The sequence below is a fragment of the Penicillium macrosclerotiorum genome (genome assembly GCF_028827735.1).
Source record: "Penicillium macrosclerotiorum strain IBT 26536 chromosome Unknown utg000002l_segment0_segment0, whole genome shotgun sequence".
NCBI classification, from domain to species: Eukaryota; Fungi; Ascomycota; class Eurotiomycetes; order Eurotiales; family Aspergillaceae; genus Penicillium; species Penicillium macrosclerotiorum.
In genome coordinates this window covers 1,203,835-1,221,695 of record NW_026643082.1, presented here as the reverse complement: position 1 = coordinate 1,221,695, position 17,861 = coordinate 1,203,835, and the positions used below count along the sequence as shown (strand labels likewise).

Here is a 17,861-nt window from a genome sequence, read left to right as displayed (position 1 = left end):
GTCAAGGGAAGTGGGTTTTACTCTTCCTGGTATGAAATCTTGCGCATCTCACCCAGGCGTTGACGGGCACGAGCGAGGTTGTTTTCGAGTTGAAGGATTTCGACCTAGGAAAACGGGTAAAGAGATTTAGTAGATATTCAGAGGGAAGAAGACGGATACAAACATACCTGCTGCTCCATCTCGCGAACCTTGAACTCGTGGGAGCTCAGCTTTGCGTAGTCCTCTGCTTCATTGTCATCACGGTTCTTCTCTTTGATGATATCTTGCACCTGGCGTACTAGGGCGCGGCATGCGGCGCCAACAGCCTTGCTGGCAGTCTCCAGGCGATCCTGAGTCTTGCTCATGAAAGTGGCCTTGACACGACTGGCGGCCACAAGCTGTGCGGTACTAGCAGCAACATCGTTGGAGGCGACGATAAGCTGTTCAGGCGAGTTACGACCCGAGATCACCCCATCGGCAGTCTCAATGAGGGTGTTAGTGGAAGAAGCAACCGCCTTAGCAGCTGAAATCAGACCCTCGGTCCAGCGGTTGTTCTTCTTGTAAAAAGCAGTACGGGATGCACTACCACGGCCCTCACGAACAATCTCCTGCTGGGACTCGGTGGCAGCCTTGATCAGTTCAGCAATGGCATTAGTCACAGCAATGGCAGCAGCCAGGATGGAGTCGTTGATGCGCAGCTCGTATGTCGAGTAGCCATCGCGAGGCTTGTTCTTGAGCTTCGCAAGGCGCTGGGCAGCTGCATCAATCGCATCCGCTGCCTTGAGCAGTTCTTGGTCGACTAGGTCGCCCAGATCTCCATTAGTGGCAATCTTGCTGCTTTTTGGCGAGAAGGACTCAACCATCTTCGACAGAGCCTGCAGGTCTCGCTGGACTTCAAGGTTGTTGTTGATGACTACATCAGTCTTCTGCAAGGGCTCCATGCCTTCGAGACGGAACGATTGCAGGCCTCGGAAGAAACGCACAGTAGCCTGGGCGGACTTGCGAGCAGCATTGAACAGCTGGTCGGAGCTCTTGTCGTCATTGGCAAATCGAGACAGACCCTTGGTGTTGCTCAGTGTATCGGCAATGGAGCCAGAGAAGACAGACACTGTGCGAATTATCTCGGCATGCGGGCTGTTGGGGCCATCGGCAATGAAGTTGTTGAAAGCAGTTGAGAACTCCGTCGCTGAAGCTGAAGCCTTTTCAATCTGTGAGAGCACGTAGGGTGGAGAAGCGTTTTGGTTACCGGCTTGCATGGATGAGTCCAATTCATACAAGGCGTCGTCCACGCGCTGCACACCAGTTTGTAACACGGAGTCGATAATATCGTTGATCTTAGCCACTGTACCGTGGAGCACAGTGTCAATCTGGCTATCCAGGGCAGTATCCACGTCGCCTTGGCTCTACAAAAGAAGTGGTCAATCATTAGCTGGAGAAAGCGATAGATTGTTTCAAGTTCAACACTTACCAGCTTCAACTCCTCAAGCTCCATTAAAGCCTGTTCCATGCCGGATTTGTACACTTCAATTTCCTCATCCTTCTCGCGGAGAGCCAGGTCATGATCGCCCTGTCGCTCGGAATTGCGGTTGGAATACTCATCAAGAGCTCGAGTTTTGGTCTGTAGATCGTCAGTACAAGAAAGCCACGATTTACGAGCGGTGAGTTCTTACACGAAGAGCCTCCTCCAGATCAGCCATCTCGCGGTTGTACTTGGACAGCATAGAAGAAATCTCCGTGCCCTTCTGCCGCTCAGCATTTTCAGCACGCTCAATAGCCATGCGAAGCTCTCGCTTCACCTTTTCCAGCTCATCCTTGTTGGTGCCAGAGACACGATCTCTGTCGTGGAAAGCACGGTCACGCTCCCGGATCATATCAGCCAACTCCAGATTCTTGGTTTTCAACTCACGCTCCAGCTTCTCTCGGCGATCAATAGCCTCTTGAGCCGATGCAGCCTTGAGCTTCAGGCTCTTGGTTGTCTGCAGGAGATCCAGATGTTCCTGCCGCAGCTGAGAATACAGCTTGGCCAGAGCTTCATATTTCGTCCTCCAAGTATTCACTTGTTCTTGCAAGGATCGGATCTGCTCATCCTTGGAGGCATTCTGCATGTTAAGGTTGGAGTTCAGCTGGTTCATCTGCTCTTCTAGGTCCTTCACACGGCGATCGTACTGTTGCAGCATCAGCTGGTCCCGCTCATACTGAGCGCGGGCATTGAGATTCTCCTGCTCCAACTCAGCCAAACGACCCTGAGTTTGGGTCGAAAACTGGTCACGGAGAAGCTGTTCCTGTGCCAGTCGTTGCTGCTCAGCTTGGAGACGTTGCTGTTCTTCAAAGTCACGCTGAGCCTGTTGCTGAGCAAGAATCTGTTGCTGTTGCTGATCCGCCCACTGCTGCTGAAGACGGGCTTGCTCTGCCTCGTACTCCTCTTGCTGCCGCTTAGCCTCATTGGTCCAAAAGTCGTTAATGGGTTCCGGCTCGGCGGCCACCTTCGGTGGGGGGGTGGGCTGGGCCTCAACCTCCTTGGTCGGACGCTTGGGCAAAGCAGGGCGTTCTTCATCCTCGCCAAGAAGGCTTGGGGGATCTTGGGGCAACTTCGGAATGGTGATAAGGCTGGTAAGGTATCGCAGGTTAGAGCACTCGTAGTAGAATCTGACAAGGCGGTGGTGCTGTGCGTCATAGCGTCCACGGAGTGGTTCAAGGGCTTCATCATCTCCGGTTGCTAGATGGTTTTAATCGTCAGCGATGTCTTCAATTAATGAGGTATTAGATCCGGGGATCTCATACTTGTGTGCATAGCCCGTAGCATGCTAGTAATAAACTTATAGATGCCATAGCTCTCCTGCACTAGAGGCACCAGAGCGGAGATCCGGCACTCATTGTTGGTACCCGATTGGAAGTGTGAGAAAATAAGCTTCTGGAAAGCATCGATCTGATCCTGCAAAGTCATGAGATCGGTGATAGTCTCGTAGCTGTGGAAGCCGTTAGCACGCCATGATCGGACTTTGAGGGCATTATTATTATGCGCACCCTTCATTTGGATCATTTATGCTCTTCAGGCTAATGTACTCCTCATATTCAAACAAGCCTGCAACGATTAGATCTTTTTATTCCTCTACCTTGGACGAGTAGATTGATCATACCGTTGAATTCGGGGTGATTCCGATGGAAGTTCAACTTCGACTCGAGATAAAAAACGTATTCGCGAATGAGGGGTCCATATCCTGTTCAAGCACGGTCAACATCTCATCCGCGGCATACGCCAACGCTCCCTACGGAGTTCATGTATGCGACTCCGACATGTGAATTCCATACCTCGAATGCCATCACCACCAACTCCTCTCATCAAGCTGTCGATCCAATTGGCATGTTGCTGCGCTTCCCGCACGACAATGGGGTGGCCCTCTTGGAGAACCTTGTGGATGGTGATCAGTGCTTTGAAGGTCTGGACCTCGTCGGCGAGAACAGGTTGCCTGTAGCAGGCAAAAACATCAGTTATGTACTTTCAAACTCTCCGGTATCATCAGCACTCTCTGGGACTCCAAAACACGTACACTTTCATGCCCGCCCAGAAGGCCTGGGAAGATTTGTGGTCCCACGTGTACACAATGCAACTGCGCACATGTTTCCCTGAAAGAGTCGGACGGTGTCAGTCGAGCCTAGCACAGCATTTATCCCCATCGCAATCGAATTTCTGTCTAGCGGCAATCGAGACATGGTTAGGACGTACGTTTAGGCGCAGTTTCCTCTGTTGCAACGTTCACAGTTAGCCTCTTCTCCTTTCCAATTCGGGGCCGGCACAGCCGGAGCGATACTCACCAATGCTCGTAGCCTTTCGGATATTGATGGCCAAATCGGCCTCGGTCCTACGCGATTTATATTATTCTTCTGCCCGTCTTGCAGGTAGGGGTCCCGCTTACCGACTCATCTTCGCTTTGGGGGGTTGGTTGCGATGCGGGGACACGGGATGCAGGTTCAGGGGAACTAGAAAAGGAGGAATCGAGCGTCACAGCAGATCCCGAATCCGGACAGCGCCGATTTGCCAAATGAAGCTTGCGCTGGCCGGAAAGTGAGCAGGTGGAGGTGCAGAAGTGGTGGTGGTCCTGCACGTGGAGCGCAATGACGTTGGGGAAAGCTGGCGCCTGTCAGTCTTGGCGACGCCTAAGCCTCGAGTCCCATCCCTTGCCAACCGCCCGTTTATTAAGGGTCAGTAAACTATGCCGCGTCATGCTGCTGCACGGAGCAGGCAGCAAATTTGTCTTCAAATCATACGTCCCGGTGTGATGGTGACTATGATCTCTAATGTAAAGGAGGAAAGTGGAAGCATTCCTTGTACATTTGGGTCGTCAAAGGCTTCGAGGAAAAAATATATCTTGACTCTATGTCGGGTCCCCCCAACCACAAAAATAATCCAGCGGCCATAAAGAGCTTTCTGCTTCCTGTCCTGCAGTACAAATATCGGAAACAAAGCCAGATCCATAGAACGCCTCTTCAGTTTTCAGAAATCACATAGTTACACAATCCCAGTCCCAGGAAAGCTAGGCACTGTAGCTATCCATCATACTATTAATCACCCAAGCGCATTACGAAGTTCGGATTTCCATCGGTTGTTCAATGGGTGGAAGTGCTTCGCTATGACTGTCCGGAGTTGACGCCAAAATCGGTTCCACGGGCTCTAGGGAACTGGCATCTTGTCTGTCTTCATCGTCTTGCTTGTGATCTGTCCCGGTTTTGGATGGGGTCTCGCTCTCGAGGAGGATAGCATCTGTTGGTCCTTCTCCAGAGTCAATATCACCGACTATGGGGCTATTTGGTGCAGAATCTTGTGGCGGGTGTACAACAAGCAACTCGTCAACCCCGGTGTCGGTATGCATATTCGAGGGTATGGGTTTTCTTCGAGGTAAAGTTAGGGGTGGAGCAGGTCGATGATCGCTGGTATTTGGCCGATCCGGTAGAGTTGAGGGCGCCACGGGTTTTCTTCGGGGGAGAGTCCCTGAGCCCGAATTTCTTTTCAAAGCAAACTTGTCAGGACGTGGCAAGGGAGCCCCAGGCGGAGGGTGAGGGTGGCCCCGTCCGATGGGCTCATCTATGGTGCCTGCTGGAGTCCGAGGGGAGTCTTGTTCAGCATTGTTGTCGCTTTTTCCGAACACATTCCAGCCCCATTTCTTTGCAGCGGCAGTGGCAGATCCAATCGTCATATTGCCCAAAGACTTGTCATCGGATGAGGTAGCGGATGTAAAAGACTTGGTTAAAGTCTCCATCGTGCTGCGCCGGCGAGGCTTTTCATTTGTGAGAGATGCGGTGGAGCTGCCCCGAGAGCTGCGCGGGCCCGGCAAGGAGTGATTTTCGAAATGGGCAGAGGATGGGCTTTTCATGGCATGGTCACTGACAAAGCTGATGCTGTCGATAGACTCGGCGATGGAGGATCCACGGCTATGGACCGCGTTCTCTGGCATCATGATGCCACCAGAAGGCGGCGAGTTGTTCGGAGTCCGATTCGGAGAGGTAGGTGGAGAGCGGTTTGAGATTTCAATCATGGCGCTTGCTGCACTGCTCCTTTCCTCACCTTTGTTATCAGACACAACCTTGTTAACTTTGGCATTGTCTGCCGTGACGACTGGATCTGCCGCATGGGAGAAGGTTTGCGATCGGATGGCACGGGGAAGGGGCATAATATCCGGTCTCTCAACTCCAGTAGAAGTTGCCATGATGTGACTGGGGTGTAAATCCGAGGAAGATTGTTTCAAGCCCTTTCGTGGTTTGGCTTTGACTTTCGGCGATTTAGGCTCCAAGAGTGCAGGCATACTCATCGTTCTGTCGTCCTTGGACTTGAGGACTTCAATGGAGTCTCCGCGTAGGCTCTTTGGTGTTGATGGAGGATCACCAGACTCATCGGGTATATCTACCTGGATGTCCGTCTCGGGAGTGTCTCGTTGCCAAACACCACCACGAAAAGCTTGGCCATGGGTATCAAGGAAAGGAACATCATCCCAAAATGGTTGAACAATACTTTCTGCGACCACTTCACGGATCTTACTCTCGATGGTGCGCAGGATTAGGCTGTACGTAATCTGCTTCGAGCTAACGATGGGTTGGATATCCATCTCCATCCTGGGCATTGTTTCAAAAGACATCCAGAAGCGATTACTAGGCGGAGGCTTGAAGCGAATCAGTAGATGCCCTTCCAATTTCTTGAGCACCACTGCCAGAACAATATCGACCTCCCTAGCCTTGAAACGGGGCCCTAAGTCAATGCGTACTGTGGCGGAAATTTCCACCCGGAAGCTCCCCGAATATTGGAGATCCGCCTCGACACAGCAGTTACCATCGACAGTCAGATCCTTCAACCGAGGATTGGTGATGAAGGGGGCCCCTTCGCCCATGTCGATCCTTTGCAAGCCAACTTTGCTGATAAAGTTCGGCTTGTTGACGCGAGATATCTTCTTCGCTATTTTGCCCCGAATAAACTCCTCCAGCTCCGGAGTGCGATATAACGCTAGGAACAAGCGACCGAAGAAAGCATTGATCCACCGTGTCTGTAATTGTTCCTCTGAGGAATGAAGACGTTGGACCAGCGAAATAATATGCTTCACATCAAAGTCCTGGTGCTTGGGAGGACGGTCAGGAGAGTCCCACAGCTTATTCTGGTTCTGGAGCATTGCGAGATAGAAATCCTCCTTCTCTGACAGGTTCTCGGAAAACAAAAAGAATGGCGGTGTTGGGCCTCCCAAGTCTCCAAGCGAATCCAGTCGCCGTGAAAGACAAATCGCATTTCTTTTGATCCAAAGCTCGCCCTCGGGAATATCCCCTTCGCCGCTGTGAATAGTCACATCATGGTGGGCAAGAGAGATCACATAGCGCACTTCCACCTGATTCACATCATCATACAGCATCAAATGACCATGTCTAATCGCGAATTTCGCCAATCGTCAGCATATCCGTTCCAGGCAAATCATATGTCACGTCATGACTCGACCTGGTGCAAAAGCATACCGAAGAACAATATAGAAAACATTCCGCGCCCGCTTTGTATTCTTTCCATTCGACTTAGCCGGCTCAATACTAGGTGCTTGCTTGCGGTCGAACAAGCTTCGATACATCGTCTGGTATACACTGGGACTCTCGGCGGCTACGACCTCGCCCGCGGGTGTTGTGCGCTCCGGGGGCTTCCCATTGACTCCGCCAGGAACATATTCGCGACAGACGGCGAAATAACCTGTGGCAACATCTGAATCGTGGGTACGATGAAAGTTGTCTGCTAGCTGGTCGGTCCCAGACTTCAGGCTGTACTCGTCGTCGGCCGGCAGTCGGAGTGAATCGGGAGCTTGCTTCTCTGGTTGATTGGCCGATGGGGCATCAGGGAGGGTCAGGTAGACATAGAATACGATGAAAGAAAGAACCAGAGGCAACAAAGTGACGCCCCCGAGCAGGTATGCAACGAGAAAGCTGCCGAGTGAACCCATCGGGAATCAGTCGATCGTTCGATCAATGGGGGAGGACCAAGAGCTCCATAATTCGGAGGTAGTCTAGGGGCACAGAGAAGAGAGGTGGAAGCTTCCAAGAGACAAAGAGAGACCGGCTCCGACAAAAATAAAAAAGAAAACGAACGTGCGCGAAGACAAGTGAACCGGCGGAGCAGAGCAGATGGCAGTTGAGAAGTGGAGTTGCAGCTTCCCAAGCACAGCGGGATGACGAAGGTGTTTGAGCCCCTTATGATCCGTCTCGAGAGAGTATGGTTAGCGTAATACAAGTATTGTGACCGAACTTGAGTGCATACATTCCATATTTCGAGTTCGCGTATTATGTCTTACAGACCGTACCCGCCATACCCCGCAGGATCCGACCAGCTGTCAGGAACCACCACTACAGCAGAGCTACATATACTCCGTACTCCGAGGCCTACAATGTCATAATGCCGCTTCTCAATAATCAGGATTATGAGTCCCATATACCATCAGAGCTCCATGTCGTTACCTTATAAATAAAAAAAACACGCATCTAACTCTAGGTATACATGTACTTTCGACCCCAAAAGTAACCGAACAAGGGGTGATCGCAACGAAAACGCAGATATGTTTACAATGATACAGATCTTCTTCCTTACTTCCTCCGCTTCATGGTCTTTTCGGCCATTTCGATCAGGCCGGACTTGGCCTCGCTGTCGGGGAAGTCGCTGATGGCCGTCACAGCCTTGTCGGCGTACTCCTGGGCCAGGAGACGGGTCTGCTCAACTCCGTTGCTCTTATAAACAAGCTCACGGGCCTGTGCATATGATCAGCATTAATCTTTAGAAAATCACGCTCAATTCACAGAGGGAAATGGAATTCTTACCCGTTGCACATCGCCCTCTTCACGGAACTTACGGCCAACCAGGGGACCGAGCTCGGGATTGGCCTTCCAGGCAAACAAGAGCGGAGCGGTGGCCAGACCAAGCTCCAGATCGGCCCCAGCCGGCTTACCCAGCTCTGCCTCGGTAACAGTATAATCCAACATGTCATCCACCAGCTGGAATGCCAGGCCCAGATTACGGCCATAGGAGTAGGCGGACTCGATGACCTCGGGAGCGCTTCGTCCCAGCACAGCTGCAGAGCGGCAAGACTTACTGATCAGACTGGCAGTCTTCAGGTAAGTCTTCTGCAAGTAGTAGTTCAATGTATCCTCAGTGAAGACAGGCTTAGCCTCGTCCTGGGCTGTGTTCTTCAGCTGCATGAACTCGCCCTCCACCAGGTTGGCGATAACGGTAGCCATCAGCTCCGTCACCTCTGGGTCACGCAGCCGGGCCAGGGCCACAGAGGCCCGTCCCAGCAGGAAATCACCAGCCAGAACCGCCATCTTGTTTCCGAACGCCAGGTTCGCCGAACTGTTGGCACGACGGGTCACTGCATTATCAATGACATCGTCGTGAAGGAGCGAAGCGGTGTGGATGAGTTCTGTGATTTCGGCTAGTCGGCGCTGGGAGGGAAGGATATTGTCGTCGCCGGCGAAGTCGTACTTGGCCTCGGCAGACCGGGACACAAGCGGATGCGTATCTGGGTTTGCGTCTTCGAGGATACTTGCGGAGCTCAGGGCGCTGTCAACGGGCTTCGAATTAGGAGAATCGTAGACATGCTTGCGAGGGTCCAAGGCTGTCGCCTGGGACATCAGCAGGACCAGCAGCGGCCGCATGTGCTTGCCCTCGCTCCGCGTATAGTACTTGGCTACCTTATCCAGGGCCGGATGGCCTGATCCTAGCAATTGGCGGATATTCTTAGTCAAGAACTTCAGCTCCTTGCCGACAATTCGCAACGGGTCGACAGAGATGCCCGGAGGCGCCTTTGGCATGCCCTTGAAGATAGTCTGAGCGGCCGACACGGCAGCACCAAAGGGTGAAACATCTCGCCGGCGAGTAGGGTGATATTTGCGGGATTGAATGGAGATATGGGGCAAGAGCAGGTCATCGCGAAGACATTGGGAACAGAAAGCGGAGGGCGAGGATGTTCGGGTGAGGACCAGCCCGGTGGTCGAAAGGGTACGAGCTCGCATGTTCAGTGCGGGGGCTCTGAAATGAGAAAAAATATCGTATTATATCGAGCAGAACATGGATTCGTCCGATTGTATGGGGGTTGATGCCGATGCAAGGTGTTTGGGGTTGGGAATATGAGGTCCACAGGAATAATCAGGCGGGAAGATTTCGAGCTCTCGGGACGGCACGGACCACGCGTGAGAGCGAGTTTGGCTTCCGCACTCCACGGTGTACAATACACTGGAACCTATACTGTAAATAAGTCTAATTTTTCCACCATTTTCGGACTACATGAACCAAGTAGACTGCACTCTGACGAAAACAAAACATGTTCCAATGGAACCGAGTATCCCAACCGACTTCTACCGTGATTCTTTGTAGGAGATACAGGGCAATACAACGATCCTATGCAAAAGAAAGAATAATTCCAGTATAAGAGACATGGAAGATCGCGCCGGCCATCTTGGTCCTGCACATTTCCCTTCGTACACATCTGACAAGAAAAAGCGAAATCGCACACAGTTAACACATAAGGTGAAGAAGGCCACTACGAGGGCAGACCCCATGCATGGCATGCACAGGGCCAAGTGCGCCGGGAGGGAAGAAAAATTGATGTATCAATTACCAGGACCCATCTGACTTTAGATGGCATCAAAATCGCCACCAGCATCCTCATCGTCCATGTCTCCGTCCTGAATCTCCTTGGCTAGCTCCCGCTCTCGCTCCCGTGCCTCTTGCGCACTCTTTAGCTCCACGCGGTGCTGATTCATCGGAAACCGCATGGCCTATGGGGGAAAAATCAATGAGATTAGCAATGACCTGGACAAGAACACAAAAAAAGAGAGAAAGACACATACCTTGACGTTCTCATCATGAAGAGCCAAGCACGCACGGATGCGCTCGTGGAACGCTTCACCGGGTTCCCGGGTGGCATAAATATCACCAACTTCTTTGCTCTTCATGTAGCCGCTCTCGTGGTCGAGCGAGGCCTCGATAACACCATCCCGGATGGCCTTGGCAACAATATATTCGGCAGATTCCTCACTGTCAAGGCCCAGGCGAAGACAGATATCCCGCAGAGAAATACGGGAGTAGGACAAAGACATCATGCGGATACCCGTCTTAATAACGTTCTGGCGAAGACGAAGGATCAGAGTATATGTGCCATCCTTTCGGAAGGTTGAGCTGTGAGTATTGACGATATTGAGGAAGCCATCCAGATCTCCAACACTAACTGCCTGAGCAAGCAGGAAGTAAGGATACGTGGCCTTCTCCAGAGCCGGTTGACGGAAAACAGCACGGTCCGGAATATCACCCATCAGCAATTCAACCACCACCAGAAGCTTGTGCGAGGCTTGGTAGAATCCACGAGCACTGTGGCTAGTTGGGGATTTCCGGGTGGCTCCGATCAGATGGCTATGGGCTTCGGTGTATTGCAACTGAATGGCACGAATACGGCCGAGATAGTATAAATACCGAGCAATCTGATTATTGGAAGCAGCGGCGGGGAATCGATTGTGTGAGATCAGTAGATCAGCCTGGGTGATATGGGAAGTAGAAAGATAATTGCGGAGCAGCAGGGTCATGACGGTAGCCTGTGTATCAACATCTTTCCGGAGAACAGCAGTTCGCAAGGCAGTCAACAACGGCTGGCGGATAGTTGTCACAGCCGCTGCAGGTGAGGGTGCTAGCGGGCCGATTTGCTCGAAGAAGAGGGAGTAGTAAAAATACACGCGAGCCGCAAGAGAATCCAGTGTCCGGCGGTTGAGAGCGCGCAAGCGCTCGATGAGCTCGGTTGAGAACTGGGCACCCTTCTGGATCATTCGCTGGTCAAAGAGGTAAATTTGCACCAAGATTGACAGGTAGACATCCACCTCGGGCAGGACCTCCTTTGAGGCCGCCTTGTTCTTCTCTGTGTCAACTTCCATCTTTGAGCTTTCCGGGGCATTGTCGAAGGCGCTTGTCTGATCAAGGGCATTGAGCAGAAACGTAGCTGTCGAGCTAGAAGCCGGGTATGTGTCAACAATCACTTCAGCAAGGGCCTCGGGGGTGATGTATTTCCGCATCAACGATATCGACCGAAGGACACGGAGGGTGAACCGGGGATCAAAGTGGGCGATGGCTCGCTCGAGCAAAGTGAAATTGGTCTTGATGTCTATTATTTCGGGAGAAACAGAGAAGTTCATGGTCAGTTCACACAATTCCGGGAGATAGAGTCTCCCGCTTGGCTAGGGATAAGAGACTATCCAGCTCACCTTGGATGGCCTTCGTTGTTGGATCGGCCTCCGGCTCGGTCTGCTCCTTCTCATCTGCCTCCGCACCCTCCATCGTCACATCTTCGTCCTTATCCTGGCCGTTCTTGCCGGACGATCTGGGAGCCTTGGTCGGGGGCACTACAACAGTCATCTTTTCGTCACCATGCCGGTCCTGACTGGGGTTGATTGAGGATGTAGGCGCACCTGCCGTATCCTCTCCCATCTCAACATCCTCAGAACCATTCACGCCATTCTCCGTCGACTTCGATCCGTTCACGTGCGACGGGTCATGCTCACCCATTTCGGAGGTCGGTGCGCCCTTCTTTACCGGAGCAGCTTTCTTGTTGGCGGCGGCACGAGTCGTGGGCGGCTGATCTTTAGCACTCGAGTTCGATTGTGCCTTTTCACCGTTGGTAGATGAAGACGCATCGGACTTGTTGTTTGATCGAAGAGAACGCCTCTCGGCTGGCATCTTTCCCAAGCTGTTGAGCTCAGCTGAGCACCGAGCTTCAGGGAAGTAGGGGGAAGGGCGATAATGGGCTCAGAAAGGAGATGGGAAGTGAAACAGTAAGTTTGATGCCGTCAAGCTGCCTGGAGCCAGGGAAATGATGGGGGAAACTGGGCAGAGTGACGGATGATGAAGTGGATGGGTGATGTGATGTCAAGAGACGAGGACGGGCGCAAGACGTGGACCAGAGGAGTGCTTAGTCAGGGGAGAGCTTACTCGGAGGGATGGCAACGGCGGGTCCGACTGGTCTGGTTTGGTGAAACGAATTCGTGAGTCTGTAAGGACGGTACGGAAGGAGGGTATAGGCGAGAAAGGAAGCAATCAGAAATCTCTAGGGCTCTGAAGACCCCGGTCTCTTTTACTTTGTTCTTTTTTACATCAGCCTCACCACGCGACGGTTTGCTGCCGTTTTTAGGCGCCTTGTCAATTTGTCGCCTGAGGCACACAAGACAAGCTCCCCAAAACAAACTGCCGAACCAGTTGCAGCTGTATATTGTACACACCACCACCACAGCTACCATGGGGCTCCTCGACTCACATTTGGAGCAAATTGCGCTCTCGTCCGCTGCTATTGCTGAACTACCGTTCGTTCAGTATCGTTCTCCAGACCATTCTTACACTGACGTAATTCCTCCAGTTTTCCTCCGCCCCGCATCTTCACGAACGCGTTGCTGGGTTCCCACGATATTACCGCATTAATCCGCGACACGGAGGCGCATGAACGCGCTCTTTTCCAGGTCGATCCATCTTCCAAGACCCAGGGATCGCAGCGGCGAGCGATCCGAAGGGGAACTACTTTCCCCGCAGAGTCCGAATCCGAGTCCATGGCCAGTCGAATCTACTCGGTCCGAAATAATCGCAACCAGTCCGCAGTGGCCCGGGTGTTGGGCTCAGATATGATGGAGGAAATTAAGCGGTCAGCAGGCACTTCGACACGAGGTCCGCGAGGGGAGGTGAACATTGAGGTTCTGCTTCGTGGAGCAGAGATTCTATGCAACGTGTAGTAAGTCAGCCAGGGGATTAATGCATGGCTATATCTAACAACTCATCTCTAGCCCTGTAGCAGGTGCACAAGAAAAGATTGCCAGCCTACGCTATCGCCATGAGATTGTTGCTGAATCCATTGCTCGCCTAGAAGATCGGGTGGCCACTAACGCAGCTAAGCTGGAGCAGATGCGACATGGTTACGAAGACGACGAAGATGAATATGCCTCTCCGTCCCAACCGGACATTCCTGAAGTTACTGACGCAGAGATCGAACGGGAATTGGCTGAAATCAGAGAGCTGGAACGGAAGAAAAGGTCCTTGGAGGAAAGGGTCACGGGAATGGAGCGGGACCTCGGCGGTCTGATGGGCTGAATGGTGAAAGTTCCTGGTTTTTTAGTCTGAAGATACCCATTTTATGTTTAACGATTTTCATGAAAAAAAAAAACAAAATAAGGACCAAAACTTCTCTATAAATATGGTTGATTCCCATGGTGCATCTGGATCGCGTTCCAGAAGTCCGCAGCCCGATTCCATTAAAGGCAATATTCACTACCCATGAATAGGTCTAGTCAATTGAGGCCTATTCGTATTTTTCAGAAAGCTCCTAAGATGGGGATTGGCTGTCCTTGAGAGAAAATGAGTTGCATATAATGGTACATGATCCAGCGCCTGTCCATTCCCTTCGAGGAAAGGATACGAGAATTGTAAATCCCCCCGGGTTGTGAGGTTTTTTCAAGCCTTTCACCATATGCATCACGGTAGGTAGCTTTAATAATATTGACAACCTTGAGCCTATTTTCGCAATGTACTTATTGAAGCAGGCTGAAACTTGCCAGCTACATGTGCTTAGGATACAAGCAAGACGACTGGCCTACTATGATTATGATATGGCGGATCCAGTTTTCCGATCCATTTTTGTAGGGCACAACAAAAGCTAGATGCTGAAAGAACTTTTCAAGGTATGCTGTTACGTACCAGGAGGCTCGGTTTGAATTCCGAGTTATTACTCTAAGCAGAGACAGCAACGTATGGTAGTATGTAGTACATCCTCCGCATAGTAGTAGAGTTTAATTCCCTTATAGAGCAGTTTAAAAGCAAAGAGAACACTTCTTCTCATGAAACAAATATTAAAAGTATATCGTACCATTTTACAAGCGTATAATTATCTTGTGTGGCACTGAATGGCTAACGATACTTCCCATAGCTCCCGTGGTTGCTACGACCTAAAATGCCGCCCGGGCGGACGCCAAGACCGCCTACCGACTTCATCTCGCCAGGCCAAATTCCATCCCACCTCCGATCCCCAATCCTCCAGGTCTTGTTCTAACCCTATATCTGGGGAGGCAGGGTGCGATCTGTCCCGTCGAACTGAGATACCCGTGGCGCATTCATCAGTCTACCGCGGACACACCGCCGATACCTATTCCGCAAATCCCTCGCGCCGATTTCCGAGCCAGCCTCCGCGGTCGTCGATATGGAAGGGTCTCAGGGCCAGTCTGGCCAGCAGCAGCAGCAGCCCATGGTACAACCTCAGCAACACTCCAATCTGATCCGGACCGACCAGGTACAAAAGCTACCGCACTTGAATGATCAGCAGAAGGCCCAGCATACGCAGCTGGTGCGCAACCTCTGGGAGTCTCTAAATACCCGCGACCCACAGAGCCATGATTATCAGACCGCCCATATGAAACTCACTCAGCTGTCTCAAAACCTCATGAAGGGAATGCGCATGTTTCAGCAGAACCTCCAACAGAACCGGCAGGTGCTCCAGCATCAAGCCCAGGCAGCAGCTGCGGCGCAGCAGCAGGGACAACCAGGGCAGCCAGGGCAGCCCGTGCAACGACCGCAGTCGAACAACCCACAAAATTTGTCCCAGCTTCTTCCCCAGATTTCAGCCAAAGTCAGCTCGTTGAACTTCTACCTCCCGCCGAACGTCACGCAGGAACAAGTGCAGACATGGATTCCAGAGGCTCGGTTGCGCTATGGAATCGCGCTTCAGAAGCAGGAGGTGGGCCGTGCTCGAATGGCAGAAGTACGAGGCCAATTTAATACCCGACAGGCTGCAGGAAATATGACACAAGAAGAAGTGCAGGACCTCAAGAACCGACAGTTAGCGGCGGAGAAGCTGTTCCGAGAGGGAAGCGATTTCTTGACCAAGTTCAAGGAACAGCAAGAAAGCTTCAAAATCCAGGCGCAGCAGAATCAGCAGATGAGTCAACAAGCACAGTCAACAATCGCTCCTCCTGCGCAGGTTGCTACTCCTGTGGCGCCGCCAGTGCCAGCGGCCGCGCCTCCACCAGCGCCAAATACTCAACCCGGCAATGTGACGAACGCCATGCCAGGCCAGGCGCCGACCCCAGCACCACACACTATCAATTCGGCCGTTAATGCCGCACGTAATCAAGCTGGACAGGCAATGTCTCCCTCGACCTCCCAACCGGGACAAGCACCACAAACCTCTTCCGGCGGCACCACCCCCGTACCTCCGAATGCTCAACCGCCTGGCCAGCGACCTCAACCGCCATCGCAGCAGGGAACTCCAGGTGCTCAAATCACCTTCAGTCAAACTCCCAATCCCGATGGATCCACTCCGACGCCAACAGGTGCCCCGCAAATGCCACAGGGACCACCACGCCCGTTATCACATCAAGTTGCTGTTCAACAAGCTGCCAACTACAACACCGCGAATCAGGGCCAGTCGAACCAACAAAACATCAACCAGGCTGCAAATAATCAGGGTCATCCTCCAGGCTATCTAGCAAATCGATCTACCGAGGCGTCCACTCGCAATATCAACATGGTCATCCCCAAGAACCTGAATGTCTCAACACCAGAGCCCGTCCCCATGCCTGCTCCCCGACCCTCCATGTCCGGCGGCCCTGGCCACAGCCAGATGGGCATGATGGGTCAGCCCGCTATTCAAAAGCACCCAGGATACGTACTTGAGGGTGAAGGTCAACATGTGCTCAGCAAGAAGATGCTCGACATCCTCGTGCGCCAGGTCACCGGCGGCGGTGAGGGCGAAATGCTGACCCCTGATGCAGAAGAAGTACGTTCTCATTCACTTTCCTCTCCTCCCGCTCTTCATATAATTCTCATCAACTTGCCAAGCGAACCCCCCCCCCCCCCCCCCGAGTGAAAGATCCCCAGCAGGAACCTCCTAAACTGACCCGGACTCACCCTCTAGTTCATGCTGCAAATGGCAGACGACTTCGTCGACGACGTGATATCTCAGGCCTGCCGCCTCGCCAAGCTGCGCCCGTCATCGACCCTCGAGATCCGCGATATCCAGCTTATCCTCGAGCGCAACTATAACATGCGCATCTCGGGCTTCGCCACTGACGACCTCCGCACTGTCAAGAAGCCTCAGCCTACCCAGGGCTGGCTACAGAAGATGTCCGCCATCCAAGCGGCCAAGGTCACACAGGGCCGGAATGAGTAGTAATCCAGAGCAGCTACACTCCGCATAGACTGACCATGCCCAACGTGGGAGACTGCAACACGCGACAAGAACAGTTCTCCCTTGCCGTGCACTGCTCTTGGGCAGGAGTGTCCCTCGATGTCATGATAACCCATTTCCTCTACTTCGACTTTTACTTACTCTTTGTTTATGTCACGGTCTTCCTTTTCCAGAGATCTGTTCTTTTCCCGGCGTTTTTGTCTCATGGTTGGAAAAGGGCTTTTACATTGTTCCTGTGTCTTCCCCTCTACCTTGCAGGATGTCAGGGTTGTAGATTGAACCCTGGCCGTGCCAATTTCCCCCCCCCCCCCCCCCCCCCCCAACCCCAATTTTGGACGCTGTTCTTATTTTCTTTTTCTTTTTTCTTTTTTTTTTTTTTGCTCTCTGCTTACAGGGGTGGTGAACTGAACCGTCGAGGAATTGTCAAAGGGGGCGACTGGCGTCTGTTCTCCTCTTTCTTGTTCCTTCTTATTTGCCTTTCCAAGCTATTTCTCTATTCTTTCTGTCCCACAATAAGTCAAAAATCAGGACCGCGAAGGCCCCAATGGAATCAGATTACTAGTTACGTCCATGTCCCACGCACCACTTCCACTGCACTGCGTAGAGAAGGCGGAGGTTGCCTATATTATTTCGAGATGATGACCTGCCCGTCCGACACACCCCCAACATCTTCCATCCGCAATCGCGCGCCTCCTACATGACATGACTTCGAAGAAGTATGGACTCACAGGGCTACGGGACTTAGCCCCCAGCGCCAGGTCCCAAGGGTCTACGACGGTCTTGGACGCCCTGGGGCAGTCGAGAAAAGCGCTAACGCGGGAATATTCTAACCGTTGCATTCCATTTCTAATCTCCCCCCTGGCCCTTGCCACCGTGTATCACTGTGGTCCAGCTAGACTCATTGCCCTGACCATAGAATGACCTGTCAGACACAGCCACGGCAATGGCTGCGACTCCCGCTCTATGAGATCAAGAAAAAAGAAAAAAGAAAGGGCAATAGAGAAATTTAACGTAAGAAAGGCGCAAAAAAGATGGGGGAAGGGTGTGAAAATTCAAGGAAGCATGGGCTTCCTGTATGCTTGGCACTGCTAATCTGCGAACTGGGGGGGAGCATAATATCGCCCGGTTTCAAGATAACAAGAAAGAAAGCGCACGGTTTCAAGGACAAGACAAGTG

The 17,861-nt window shown here is 52.2% G+C and overlaps 6 protein-coding genes across 6 annotated transcripts; 2 read left to right on the top strand and 4 right to left on the bottom strand.

Moving 5' to 3' along the window:
* Positions 1-17: 17 nt before the first annotated feature.
* On the bottom strand, positions 18-3,901 carry N7462_001581 (putative cytoskeleton assembly control protein Sla2; the record flags this gene model as incomplete). Its single annotated transcript, XM_057073307.1, has 12 exons — positions 18-104; positions 168-1,382; positions 1,448-1,597; positions 1,650-2,695; positions 2,761-2,945; positions 3,004-3,061; positions 3,117-3,197; positions 3,289-3,446; positions 3,528-3,603; positions 3,704-3,721; positions 3,793-3,839; positions 3,894-3,901. The coding sequence occupies 12 exons, from the start codon at positions 3,899-3,901 to the stop codon at positions 18-20; spliced, it is 3,129 nt and encodes a 1,042-aa protein (XP_056936948.1).
* A 655-nt stretch (positions 3,902-4,556) lies between these two features.
* Positions 4,557-7,436, bottom strand: N7462_001580 (SMP domain-containing protein; the record flags this gene model as incomplete). Its single annotated transcript, XM_057073306.1, has 2 exons — positions 4,557-6,879; positions 6,967-7,436. The coding sequence occupies 2 exons, from the start codon at positions 7,434-7,436 to the stop codon at positions 4,557-4,559; spliced, it is 2,793 nt and encodes a 930-aa protein (XP_056936947.1).
* Positions 7,437-8,073: 637 nt separating this feature from the next.
* N7462_001579 (trans-hexaprenyltranstransferase) lies at positions 8,074-9,495 on the bottom strand (the record flags this gene model as incomplete). Its single annotated transcript, XM_057073305.1, has 2 exons — positions 8,074-8,235; positions 8,305-9,495. The coding sequence occupies 2 exons, from the start codon at positions 9,493-9,495 to the stop codon at positions 8,074-8,076; spliced, it is 1,353 nt and encodes a 450-aa protein (XP_056936946.1).
* A 621-nt stretch (positions 9,496-10,116) lies between these two features.
* N7462_001578 (proteasome regulatory particle lid subunit RPN3) lies at positions 10,117-12,202 on the bottom strand (the record flags this gene model as incomplete). The annotated part of the gene is made up of 3 exons (XM_057073304.1): positions 10,117-10,260; positions 10,333-11,630; positions 11,731-12,202. 3 exons carry the CDS (start codon positions 12,200-12,202, stop codon positions 10,117-10,119), a joined length of 1,914 nt encoding a protein of 637 aa, XP_056936945.1.
* Positions 12,203-12,757: 555 nt separating this feature from the next.
* N7462_001577 (uncharacterized protein) lies at positions 12,758-13,597 on the top strand (the record flags this gene model as incomplete). Its single annotated transcript, XM_057073303.1, has 3 exons — positions 12,758-12,822; positions 12,876-13,241; positions 13,294-13,597. 3 exons carry the CDS (start codon positions 12,758-12,760, stop codon positions 13,595-13,597), a joined length of 735 nt encoding a protein of 244 aa, XP_056936944.1.
* A 1,102-nt stretch (positions 13,598-14,699) lies between these two features.
* Positions 14,700-16,667, top strand: N7462_001576 (putative transcription initiation factor TFIID subunit 12; the record flags this gene model as incomplete). Its single annotated transcript, XM_057073302.1, has 2 exons — positions 14,700-16,274; positions 16,413-16,667. The coding sequence occupies 2 exons, from the start codon at positions 14,700-14,702 to the stop codon at positions 16,665-16,667; spliced, it is 1,830 nt and encodes a 609-aa protein (XP_056936943.1).
* Between the last annotated feature and the right edge of the window lie 1,194 nt (positions 16,668-17,861).